Raw genomic sequence first — 12,497 nt, 5'->3', positions numbered from 1 at the left:
CTGTAGTTTGAACAGGACAGTTGTGTGCCTTGAATGATGCATTATTTTGTCTGTGGACCGTTCAATGCTTTCTTCACTTGGATGTGTATTTCCAGCTAACTGGAAATTATTTTCAAATAAAATCATTAAAGCACAGTGTAGTTTCATATCCCGGGATGCAAGAGACAACTGAAGTTAAGAACTTCTACAAGTAGTCATCAGATTCTCAGTCACTTAATTATTCACAACATGGAAAAATATAATTGAGTTAAGTGATATAGTTGAACAGTTGTGAGCTGAAGTATATTAAACCTGTAAATCTCACATTTGAGAAGTTGGTACTATGAAGGAATGTGAATGATGCACTGTGCCTGAACTACCTACATGGCTGATGCCAGACTGGAGGTGTTCAACTATCAAGAGATTTGGGTTCTGAAGTAACTTCAAGTGTTAATACAGTGAAACAAAGTATGCTCTTAGTCAGTGATGCTGGACACAATCTGGCATTGAGATTAAAGCATTTTAGAAGTTAGACTTTGGTGTACAAAATACACATGCTAAAATGTGCTCTAAAGACCAGTTTTGTAATGCTAAAATGACGAAGTCTACTTTCATGAGTTAACACGTTTGAGGATGTATTTCAGAAATTGCCACATTCTGTGGATTTCAGTCATGAGACATCTTTATTCAAGGTCACGCATTGCATACTGTAAACAAACTTCATTTAGGTTGCCATGTGTAAATTAATGTTCGCATTGACACTTTCTTGCTCTGTTTTCCATAAACTGTAAATAAAATGTATATACAAACCAGGTTTTTAGTGTTATACAGACAGTAGCACTGATATCTGGTGACCCCCAAACAGCTGAAGGGACAAAAAGAAAATGCGTTTCCGATCAGCGTAGTCCAACGAGCCTGGAGTGTCGTCTGCGCTCAAACACTCAGTCAGTGGTGAAGATCCTTGCAGCGATATCGTCTAACAGCCAGTCCACTCCAGCCAACAAGTTGGCTCCTGTGACTGCGCTGCAGCCGATGATACACCAGTGATGACTTTTGATCCCATCCAGGGCCAGCGCCTACAAGAAAACAATGACACATTGTGATGTGCGTAATCTGACATGAATTTATAGCAGCAATAGTGAAAATAAAATTATAATCATTACGTAAGAAAGTAACTAGGGGGGACTAGACCGTACCTCTCGTATTGCCTCTTTGGACAGGGCTCCTGGTAAATCCTGTTTGTTGGCAAACACCAGCAGCGTTGCACCGGCTAACCTCTGCATGGAGGGAAGGACAGACTCAATACACAGATTGATGGAATAATCAAACAGAATCATGGATTTCTGCTTCAAACAATGCAAGAATAAAAAGATGATTCTTCACCGTTATCCCTAGCAGTGTCTTTGTGGCTGACTCCAGAATAAAAGACCTGCTATTGACCACTACACCAAACTTATGTGTGTGTGTGTGTGTGTGTACCTCCTCCCGCAGCAGTGAACTGAGCTCCTGTCTGCAGTCCTCCAGTCTGAGTCTGTCTGCGCTGTCCACCACCCACACTAGCCCATCTGTGCTCTCAAAGTAGTTCCTCCAGTAGGAGCGCAGTGACTTCTGACCCCCCACATCCCAAATATTCAGTTTAAACCTAAAAGAAACAAAGAGAGGAGAACATGAGGAACACTGGAAAACTGCATCCTGATAATGGATCCTGGCTCGGGAAGATACATGAATGTGGGAAAGAATGGGGAGTTCAATTAGAATAGAGAAGATTAAAAATAACTTCTTTTCTCCACGGTTGCTTATTGAGGTTTGATTCAGTTGGCTGTGGGGCTTATTTGACTTTATAACTGGCTTACTGTGTGTAAGTCAAGTATATATTTTGACTCAGTTATTTGAGTACAACACAAAGCAACTCTGGTCAAGCCATAGCCTTTTCTCACAGCAGCCATTTAGACAATGTGTCCAAATCAGACATGACAGAGAGCATTCATTTTAATATTCACACATACGAGACCGTTAGCTAAACGTCTTCAATAAAAATTGCCCATTGAGAACAAGTGTACAAAGTCTGTTGTGTGGAAGAAATAAAGCGTCATGTTCTCTATGTTATTTAAGCTATGAGATACTGTGTGTGTGCGCGTGCGTTACCCTCTGTGCTCCAGTGTTTTGATGTTGAAGCCCAGCGTTGGGGAGATGGTGCTGACGTCTTCTCCATTGAACTTCTTCAGGATGGTCGTCTTACCCGCGTTGTCCAGACCTCTGCACGAGCCAGGTTAAAGAAGAAACACTCTCACACACATACATCTCACTTTTAAATATCCTATATGCTACTTTCGTTTCATGCTAAGCTAGTAAAGCCTTACAACCAGGATACAACATCAGCAGCCTCATCTCGCGCTCCTTCTGCTTCATCTTCTTTAAAATTGTCAGCAAACCCATCGCGACGGTGTGGCGCTCAACTGCAGTTATGATAGATAGGCTACTTTTACCGATTTATAGTTGTGTATGAAAGATATTTAGCGTCCATAAAGAGCATGGCGTACCAGGAAGAGGCTGCAATGCTAGTCCCGCCCCACGCAGCCACCAAGTAGACTGTTTGGTGAGGAGCGACCGTTGATTGGTTGTTGGAGACGTTCGAAGCTGGTTCATTGGTCGTTGAGCGGTTTAAGGTGTGACGCTGCGGGTTTGGTTGAGTTTGGTGCCCCCGTGTGCCAGTTGTGGGAATTACACATTTTACTTAAGCAATCTCGGAATTTTCGGACTGTCAAAGCTTGTTGGCAAAATAAAGAACACAGACTGTTATATTTCCAAAAATACTACATTTTTCTATTTGCACAATTATTCAATACACTGATACTACACATATTGCAAATGTTTGTGTTTGTATATATATACTATGTACTATGTATTGCTTGTAATACTATTTAATAGTTTATTTTCGATTCTAATTTAAAACATTTGCATATCTGTTTATACAGTTTGTGTGTGCGCACGCGTGTGTTTGTGTTTGTGACTACATGTCGTGCAGCAATCCTGTATTGACTATAATAGAAACCCTGAATCCTTGAATAGCTACGTGCACGAATACAATAAAAAACATACATTCAGGCAAGAGAGTGTAAAAAGTTAATTCTTGAAAATGGAAATAGTAGTTTGAAAAACCATATCAACACAAGGCTTTTCCCAGAGCTTTCAACTGCAAAAAAAGGCAATTGATTTAAGTGAATTTAAGTCACAGAGTGCAGCAAGTCTGGGTGTGAATTCATCAGCGGAGTCAAGATAAACCGTATATCATTATCAGCTTCATTATCAAGTTGCAACGACTGGTTATTTACTTCATAAGAATATCTGTTCGCTCCCTCCAGAACGAAACAGTGCACCAACATCCTGCAACCTAAAACCTTTCCAATTCTTCCTAATTCAAATATAAAGTTACTTTGCCACAGGGTTTCCTCATCAATACTATCTTATCATTTTACTTACTCACTGTATCAGAAAATAGTGTTAAGACTTCGAAGTAATCTTATACATAAATTAAATAATCATCAGGAAACAATTAGAAATGTACCGTATTCAGTTTATTGAGGTGGTTTCAACAAAAACATGGGAGTTATCTTTTTATTTATGAATATCATTTTTATGTTCGATAGATATTTTGTGGATGGGGGTTTATGGATACATGATATTTACCTCTGAATATTATGCCTAATCATGTTCATCGTACCAAACTGTGATACCAAATGATCACAGTTGTGAAATACATGTATAAAGGATGTATTCTCTGTTAAAGTAATTCACTCAATGCCAAAGAAATAAGTAAACACAATACATATGTTTGTAAAACCTTTTAGTGTGGGCTATGTTTTACTTCGTCGAGGAGAGAGTAAGCCATGTAGGGTCAGTAGCACTTTAAGTTACATCATATCCTGCAGAGAAGCGGTAAAACCTGCAGACTGCCGTCTGGAGGCTTGGCCATTCATTTCCTGACATAAGCGCTCCAGAAATCCCCCGCACATGAGGGAGGTACAACCTCATTCATAATATGGTCATTAAGCCCTGAGCTCTTCCTGTCCCCCAACATCTTTCCCCATCCATTTATAATGGTGCGTTCATGTGCGATCGAAAATAATACGACAATGGAGCTTAACTCTGATACTAATGGAAAGATGTGGCTTACTTTTATGGGGAGATTTGACACAGTATCCATGAACGTAAGTTATTAAATCCAAACAAACATCAGCAGAGAAATGTCGGCTATAAATAAAAACAGGAACCTGTAACTGCACTGCGGGGAAAATATTAGTAGCTTGCTAAATTTTGGATTTGTTAGGTTGATTATGCTTCATTTTTGTTATCTTCTTCTTAAAAAAAACAAAAAATGGAGGCCATTTGAAAAAAAGCTACATTTCTCACTTGTACCGGCAAAGACCTGGACACTGGAATTAACACACTACACGTGAAGGCAGCACCGATCCCACGCAGCACTTGCCTTGCAACGGGTCAGTTTAAAATAAAGAGAAACTGAAAGTCGCAGCATCATGTTGCATCATCGGCGGTGCGATGCCAAACTTCATGCGCTCAAAAAGACATCAGACGCACCAGCGGTGTACACATTTACAGAACCGGCTCTCAAAGTTCACCCACAAGCTGCAAGACGCGCGCCGGTTGTGCATCAACTCCAAGAGGTTGAATGGCAGTGGTTTCACACGCGAGCGCGCAGCACGGATGATCCGGGCTCGGTGAAGGTGCATCCTGCCGGTGGACACTCCAGTGAACGCCCAACCGGCTAGCCAGACATCTCAGGGGGAGAGAGATGTCCCCGTTATTCATGGAAACTGGGTATGAGCTCAACAGCCCCGGATCACTGTCAGCTGAGGGGAGCAACACCGCTGGATCGGTAAGTTTGTCAATCAGTCAATGACAGACAATAACCACATCATATCTGCGCTAAAATAAAGTATATTATCCCTATAGCTACATATACCATGTAAATAGTTTAGAAATATTAGCCTGCAATAAAACGGTAATATGGGACTAAATGAGAATAGTTACTCAAACTAACCATTCAACGTTATTCATTTGATTCCACTTAGTTTTAAGCATTGTTTGTTTTTGTCTTTTTCAAAGCACATTGTAACATATTTTTGAAAACTTCTTTAAAAATAAAGTTATGAGTATTATAATGATCAAATAGCTCTACAATCAATGAAAACCCACCATTGAGCACCGTAGATACAGTATAATAGGTTATTAGTAATATTATAGGAATTATTTGTATTTTTAAGAATGTCAATCACAGGGTGTCTGCTGGTCTTGTGGTTCAAGAGGCATATCATATGCTGTGGTTGCAAAGTCCCCAGTTCAAGTCCAGATGGTGATATTTATTGCAAATCATCCCCGCTCTGTCTCTCCTCAACTGTCCACTATCTAATAAAGGCAACAATGGTCCAAAAATACTTAAAAATGAACCATCCAAACAGCTAAAAGTGCTCTGAAAAGACAAAACAGTGCATTTTATTTTAAGTTTCAAACACTAGCGTTCCTTTCTACTTTGTTATACATGATGCTGTTAGGATAGTTAACAGTTATTATGTTGTGGTGGTGATAATTGTCACTTAGCTTTAGCCTGGTTTACTATTTCTGCATGTTTTCTCTTGAAATTGACTAAAAGTAAAGATAAAGCGCTCCTCTGATTTAAAAAAAAATAAAAAACTTTTAAAAGTCTCCTGTACTGTTGTACTTAATACACCTTTAGTTGTTTAGCTGAGTGGGATGAACCTCAAATTTGATATTCAGCTCCTGTTGAGTTTGCATGCACTTACTGTGCGTAGCTTTGGACAAAAGTGTCAAATACCAAATAATTGCAATTTAATCTGGTTTTCAGCACAGGTGACTTGCCATTTAATAAACAGGATACACATTTAATATACACATTCCTTTTGGGGTCCATTTGAGTCAAACACATGGAAGAAGTAGATGCAGCTTTGAAAGCTCCGTAAGCTTAATGTTGTTTTGCCCTGCTTCTGATTTTAACATCACATGCAACAACTTCCTGCTTTTTAATTAGGAGACCACATGTAATTTCATGTGATAGGTTTGTCTCATGACCTTGTGGACAATGACATCTTTAAAACAATATAAATGCAATATAAAAAAGTTATAAATGTCTGCCTTAAAAAAAAAGATTCCTTAAAAAGGCAGTGGGGGATGCCACAAGAGAAGTAGGCACCTCAAATCACCCACAGACTCAGTGTTTGCAGTACTGAATCCTACGAGTGCGGTGAACTGTTTCTGTTGCATTCGTCTTCACAGGAGAGAGAAGAAGGCGGACAACAGATGCGAGGCAGAGGGAGAGTACGACAAGACAAGAACAGGAACGCTGCGAGGAAGAGTCGCAGGAAACAAACGGAGAGAGCCGACGAACTTCATGAGGTTAGAAATATTCACTCCTTATGTTCCGTCCTTGCACCATCAGCCTTTCTCTCACTCTCTATCTCCCTTTCAATTGCACCCAAAGGCTGTGTGACTAGTGGTGCGTGTGTCTTGTGTAATCTGACAACATGCTCAGCCATTTCTTGTAAATACTCTGCTTTAGGAGAAGGACTTCCACTCCCTCTGGTATGCCCTCCCCATTGGCCCTCCCTTTCCTCTAAAACACACACACACGCACACACACACTCCCGCCTCTGTTTTTCCACCCATGACGCTCTGTTTTTTTTTTCCTGACGGACAAATTCCACAGGCTGTCTTTCACATGGACTTCTTGATCAAAACTTCTTGATTTAAAAAAAACTTCATTGAAAACTATTTATGCATATTATGCTTTTGATATAAAAAAAAAAGTAATTCCTCTGAAAAAAGCAAGCGATTCTTTTTAGGACTTTTTGTACAAATGTGGTGTTAAAGGATAGTTAGTACTCTGTGTTTTTGGTGGTATGAAGTTTTGTTTTGAGTCAATATTTGTGTTGAAGAGCAATGATGACATTAAAGCTGGCGTTGGTAATGTTGAGAAGCTATCAAGAGTAAGCTAGATTCCACCAATCCAATGAAAGTAGCTGGCAGCTCCAGAAGTTTTGCAAACTACGCTTATTTGCTGCCCTGCCGAGCGTTAGCAGAGAGGATTTATTCTACTACCGTACAGATGTAAAGAGAGTCGCATCGGTCTTCTCAGCTAACTCTCTGCAAGACAAGTGAATACTATTCCTTTAACCGATCCAATCTTAAATCTTAATTAGTTGGTTTAGTTTTAGCCTGATCTGGAGGTTTTGTTTCTCGATGTATATAGCAAACATTAAAATCCAATTTTTATAAATCTGTCACATGTGGTTTATTACTTTCCATGAATGCGTCTCGATACACACACCCATAAAATGTGTTATACGACTCTCCTGATGATGATATGAAAATCAAACCTGTAGTTCACTGCGCTGCACCTAACCACCTGGTTGGGTGCATTTTGTTTTTCTCACTGATTACAGTTGGCCTTCCTTTCCTCTAACAGCACCTGCTGTAACTGGTTGGATAGGTGTGTGGTTTTTTTCCTCCAATTTTATGAATGGGCGTGTGTCTTTTGTGTTGTCAGGAGCCCAGACTTTCGCTTTCTCTCTCTCTCTCTTCTCTTTCACTTCTGCTCCTTCGGGTTCATTTTGAAGAAGCATTGCTGCCACCGAGCAGTGTGGTTCATAGAAAACACAGAGTGGGTGTCAGCAGTAGTTTAAAGGGTCAGCGCACGTGACGCACAGCTCCATAGCGCCGCATCCTTGACTGTGACCTCTGGGACCTTCACAGTAGTAGAAAGTAGAAATGTAATCTCTCTGAGGGGAGACGCTGTTCTTCTGTTATTCGAGTCTGTACTTGCAGTATTTGGGGCTCAATGGAGATGAATACTGGCTGCTATGGAGGATAATGTTTTCAGGCTGCACTGAGGCTTAATGAGGCCATAAAAGCGAGAGTTTAGTTGATTGATAAACCAGGAGCAAACACTAAATAGGAAATGCTTCACTTTTCAGGGTTTCTAGCCACATTTTGACTCATAATTTTTCTTACTCTGCATCAATCAGCAGATCCCTCCTGTCATGCTGAACTTGCAGTCCTGTCACATAAGAGCAATGTTTTCAGTTCTCCTTCGAGGTTCCGACTTTGGCCGCGCAGCATCAACTGCATGGCTGTTGTGCTTTCTATTACAGCACTCAAGAAGAGACTTAAATAAGGGGGTCTTGATGAGTATTGCTTGGCTGTACTGTGTGGGATGTCTTTTGATGCATGTCTGTAATCATTTTTTTTTATGGCCCATGAGTGCCCCTCTTAGGGATAATAAAGAGAGACATGACTCAACTGACATTAACTCTTTTCTCCCCCTTTCTTTTTTTCCCTGTCTTCCCCGTCACCCTCTTCTCATTAGGAGCTCCAGTGTCTGGAGAGATCCAATTCGGCAATTAAAAAGGAGATCGCCGCATTGAAAAAAGACCTCCACCTCTATACGTCAGCTCTGGAGCGCCACCAGCCTTTCTGCTGCGTCAAAGACTCCGCATCCAGCTCGACAACCCGCCCCTCGGTTTCCTCCTCAGCTGGCTGTCGGACCAACTCCAGCCCCCCTGGAGTCCCTCCCCAGGCCTCATGCTCCGCTTTCGCTGCTGCCCCTTCACTCTCTACCTCCTTAACCTCCGGCCTGGGTTTCCAAACCCGTGACTGTGTTGAAAGCGCACGTCTCTCATCTTTAACTCCCACTCCTCCGACAACCACAACATTAGACTTGCCTCGTGGCTCGTCTGCTGAACTCTTCACCTCCTCCAGCTCTGCGACAGCTCCTGACTCTGTGTCTTTCTGTGCTGTCCCGACTCCTCGCTCTTTGTTTAGCGTAGATCCCCCTTCTCTAATCACACTGAGGCCCACAAATGTTCCGCCTCTCTGCACCAGCCTCGTTTCGCGCTCAGCGCCCTCGAGGTCAGGCGCCGTCCACGAGAGCTCTTCAACGTCAGCAAGCGCTCACTTCTCTGCTCTTCGTCCTGCTGTACTGGATGAATTTCTAATGACGCAAGCTACTTTTCTTGCTTCTTCTAATGTAGTTACCCTCAACTCCCCTTTGGCGGCTGAAAACGTGGCTCTCGGTTGTCCCATGAATGTGTGCCAGCTTCGTCCTGCTCAGTTGAGCAGAAATTCAGTGAATTCAAGTCTGCCGTGTTGTCTTTTACCGACAACTCTTCTGGATCCTTCTCCTCAGTCCCTCTCACTGTCGCCTCCCGCCTCTGCTTTTGCCTTCAAGCCAAGTTATAGTCAACAGGTCACGCACAATTGTCCGTCTCTGCTTTCCATGCTCACTGTCCCGAGTCCCCTTAATGTGTCTCAGACTACCTCCAGCAGCTTTGATGAACCAGTCCCGCAACCCCCACCCTCACTGCCTCTGTTCGAGGATACCTCAAGAGATCTCTCCCTATCTGAGCTCCTGGAGGGCAATGATTGGATACTAAGTGACTAGTCACCAGTAGCACTACATGTCACGAAGCAAAGGAAGACCAGTTTCCTTGAACCAAAATAGTGGTTTAATTTATATATTTATACATTTTGAGCAATCAAACTCTGCCGAGCAGCTACAGCGCCAGCTGATAGATGCAACCTGATGGATTTCTACATCTGTTGGGATGTATATGAATTTAAATGTTGCTCATAATAGCTTTCAGCTTCTTAAAGGGACACTTGTGATTTCGTATTGAACTTCCGTAAAGTTGGTGGTCTCACAAGGGCCAAATTAAAGACAAAATGGTCAAAGCCAATACAGCACAAGCAGAGACAACCCAGCATCAAGCTCCAAAAACACTGGATCCTACACTTCCCACAATGTAACCTATAGCATCTTTTAGTTAGACGATTTTAAATGGCCGTGTCCTTCAAGCTCCGGTTTGTAACGCAAGCTTCCTGTTCTAAATTCGAAGCCTCACATTTCCTTTTTATAACGGCAAAGAGCGCAGACGACTCCTGAACGCCTAGCTGAGGTTTCAGAGACTGAATCTCTAACTTTGCCGGATAACGGGCCAAAACTCTGTACAATAAGTGAGCTATGTGTGAATCCATAGAATACAAGCTCTGGTAGATGAAACTTTAACCAACTATGCTATAAAACCATCAACGTGCAGTTTTTCAGTTTCAAATAAATCAGGTAGGTCAGTGTTATCCCTTCCTTAATCTAGAGACCAAACCACAAAAATGACTCAACATTTGAAACTTTGGCTTTTAATTTTAGATTGGTAGAGTACTCACTTCCTTGCCACTTTAAGGAAATGTCATGAGGAGAAATTGCGTCTGTGACTGGAACCGCATGTGTGAACACACAAAGTGCCAAACTCAAAGAGTACTGACAACGCCAGGAAACTTCATTCTGTTGTTTCTGCTTTTAAAATACACACCGTCTCACATGTTTTTTCCGCTATCAGTCAATTTGCTGATTGTTGATTTTGCTTTGTTTTTAAAGCTACAATTATTTATTGTCTAGTTCCTTCTTCACTTCAAGTAACAGAATTGTAATTTTTCTACTTGCTGTAATTATGCTACTACATGATAAATTATTATTTTAGGTATTTTACCAGCTTTGCTTGCAAGGGTGGATCACCAACCAGACAAAGTGGGCAAGTGCCCAGGTCCAGCTACCCTCAGGGGCCCCAGATTGAATGTGTGTCCTTAGGGTTGTGGATTTGATTAATTGCAAATAGTTTGGGTAGCTATATTATTTATGTGTCTACCGGTATCAAAGTTAATATTCACAAATATATGTGTGCTAAAAAGTGCTCATGGCTTTTTTTTTTTCTGCCCTGAGGCCCCCCTAATGGTTAATCCACCCATGATTACAAGGACACTTTATGTGACAACTAGTGGCCGCGGTGGCCGCTAACACTCTTAACCCTTGTGGGTCTATCATAAAAACAAGTAATTAATAATTCCCTTATCGTGTTCATTTCAAGTGAGACAAATGAGAGAAATAACTTTCTATTTGATTTCCTCTCCCTGTAACTGACAACATGAGAACATGGAGCTGCTCAAACCTGTTGTATAGGAAGTACTGCTGTAAATAAATGAATAATAAATGAATATTGTATTTTTCTCTAAATAGGACTTATAGCTATAGGCTTACGCACCATGATTGTATTCAAATTAAGATTTTGTTTTTTTAAAGGATGTTTTTTGTAGATTATTCTGCTTTATTTACACTGTATAGGAGTGTGTGTGCTCCACACAGAAGTCTATGATTCCGTGTGAGGTTTTGTGTGTGTGTGTGTGTGTGTGTGTGTGTGTATTACTGTTAGGACTATTTTGTATTTAACAAGCATAAGATTATTATATTCATGCTGTAATAGTGGTTTCAATAGAAAAGTTAATTACAAATAAAAAAATGTATTGAAACATTTTATTTAACTTTGGCTCAATTTACAATTCTGTTCTAGAGGCTATTTCAATGTTCTAATATAATATATAACTACAATTAAAGTGAAGCTTCGTAACTTTTAAAAGATATAATAAGACATTACTCTTCTTACTAATGAAAAGTTGAATCAATTAGCAGTAAAACACAACCTTGATCAGTGCTGCTACTGGCTTATAATACTAGCAATATACTGCTTATGGTGGCTTATATTAGCAAACTTTAGATAGATGTTGCTGTAACTGATACTGTCACTGAATTTGCAGATTTTGGGAATATGTTCTATTCAGATTGAAATATCCCAACACCTATTGGATGGATTGTTATGATATATTGTACAGATATTCACGGTCCCCAGAGGACAAATCATTTTGGCGTGGGTGATCCCCTGATTTTTTAGTGCCACCATCAGGTTGGCAAGTGCTTTCAGAGGAAATGTCTTGACAACTGAAGGGTGGATTGCTGTGACATTTGGCGCAAACATTCATGTTCCCCACAAGAAGAATTTTAATAACTTTGGTGATCATTTGACTTTTTCTCCAGTCCCCTTATCGGGTCCAAATTTGAAAATGTCCAATACTTGATGTGTGAAAAAATAGCTTTAAAGCTACACATCTCCCTCATAAGCCTCAGCTTTATTAGTCAAACTAGTCAGCGTTGTCATTGTGAACATGTTTGCCAACATGTTTTGCTCAAAGCTCTGCTGTGATATGTGCAGCCTCACAGAGGTTAGTCTAGATTATACAGTCTATTATTAGAATGTAGACATGTGTTACCAGACTGAATATACAGACTTGAGAAGATGTTTGATGAATTATCTCACAGTTGTTATGGAGTACAATGCAATAATAGAGTGCTGTTAACCAGAGTGTATCTAAATGTCAGAGCAGTATTAACAGCCTCTAGTGGTGATGGCAAACGACAGGCAGCGCTCTCAGACACTTACCGGACTGCCGGTTCCCCCTGGTATTTTTCCCAGGAGGCAACCGACTGAGCTCATCTGCGACACAACACGGAGGAGGAGGAAGAGGAGGAGGAAAATGGAGCGCAGGCGCGAGGTATTACGCACGCCCTTGTACTGAATATAAGATTATAAGGCTGGAGTGTGTTT

General features: G+C 41.0%; 2 protein-coding genes across 2 annotated transcripts; one reads left to right on the top strand and one right to left on the bottom strand.

The window, feature by feature from the left end:
- Positions 1 to 639: 639 nt before the first annotated feature.
- Positions 640 to 2,589, bottom strand: arl2 (ADP-ribosylation factor-like 2). The gene is made up of 5 exons (XM_031851372.1): positions 2,351 to 2,589; positions 2,125 to 2,235; positions 1,459 to 1,621; positions 1,176 to 1,256; positions 640 to 1,055 (listed from the first exon to the last, which is right to left on the bottom strand). The coding sequence occupies exons 1-5, from the start codon at positions 2,413 to 2,415 to the stop codon at positions 921 to 923; spliced, it is 555 nt and encodes a 184-aa protein (XP_031707232.1). The 5' UTR covers positions 2,416 to 2,589; the 3' UTR covers positions 640 to 920.
- Positions 2,590 to 2,921: 332 nt separating this feature from the next.
- On the top strand, positions 2,922 to 11,335 carry batf2 (basic leucine zipper ATF-like transcription factor 2). The gene is made up of 3 exons (XM_031851369.1): positions 2,922 to 4,873; positions 6,289 to 6,408; positions 8,378 to 11,335. The coding sequence occupies exons 1-3, from the start codon at positions 4,790 to 4,792 to the stop codon at positions 9,449 to 9,451; spliced, it is 1,278 nt and encodes a 425-aa protein (XP_031707229.1). The 5' UTR covers positions 2,922 to 4,789; the 3' UTR covers positions 9,452 to 11,335.
- The last annotated feature ends 1,162 nt before the right edge of the window (positions 11,336 to 12,497 follow it).

This window comes from Anarrhichthys ocellatus, unplaced genomic scaffold (assembly GCF_004355925.1).
Source record: "Anarrhichthys ocellatus isolate YVR2014 unplaced genomic scaffold, GSC_Weel_1.0 scaffold11, whole genome shotgun sequence".
NCBI lineage: Eukaryota > Metazoa > Chordata > Actinopteri > Perciformes > Anarhichadidae > Anarrhichthys > Anarrhichthys ocellatus.
Note: the sequence above shows the minus strand (reverse complement) of the source record. Positions and strands in the feature narration are given on the sequence as shown.

What these genes read in the sequence shown, in the direction of transcription:
- arl2 (XM_031851372.1), bottom strand. Translation starts at nt 2,415, where the DNA reads ATGGGTTTGCTGACAATTTTAAAGAAGATGAAGCAGAAGGAGCGCGAG. An exon ending in GAGATGAGGCTGCTGATGTT is followed by an intron (nt 2,236 to 2,350) that starts GTATCCTGGTTG and finishes TGGCTCGTGCAG; the next exon opens with AGGTCTGGACAACGCGGGTA. An exon ending in GTTCACTGCTGCGGGAGGAG is followed by an intron (nt 1,257 to 1,458) that starts GTACACACACAC and finishes CCCTCCATGCAG; the next exon opens with AGGTTAGCCGGTGCAACGCT.
- batf2 (XM_031851369.1), top strand. Translation starts at nt 4,790, where the DNA reads ATGTCCCCGTTATTCATGGAAACTGGGTATGAGCTCAACAGCCCCGGA. An exon ending in GGAGCAACACCGCTGGATCG is followed by an intron (nt 4,874 to 6,288) that starts GTAAGTTTGTCA and finishes TCGTCTTCACAG; the next exon opens with GAGAGAGAAGAAGGCGGACA. An exon ending in GAGCCGACGAACTTCATGAG is followed by an intron (nt 6,409 to 8,377) that starts GTTAGAAATATT and finishes TCTTCTCATTAG; the next exon opens with GAGCTCCAGTGTCTGGAGAG.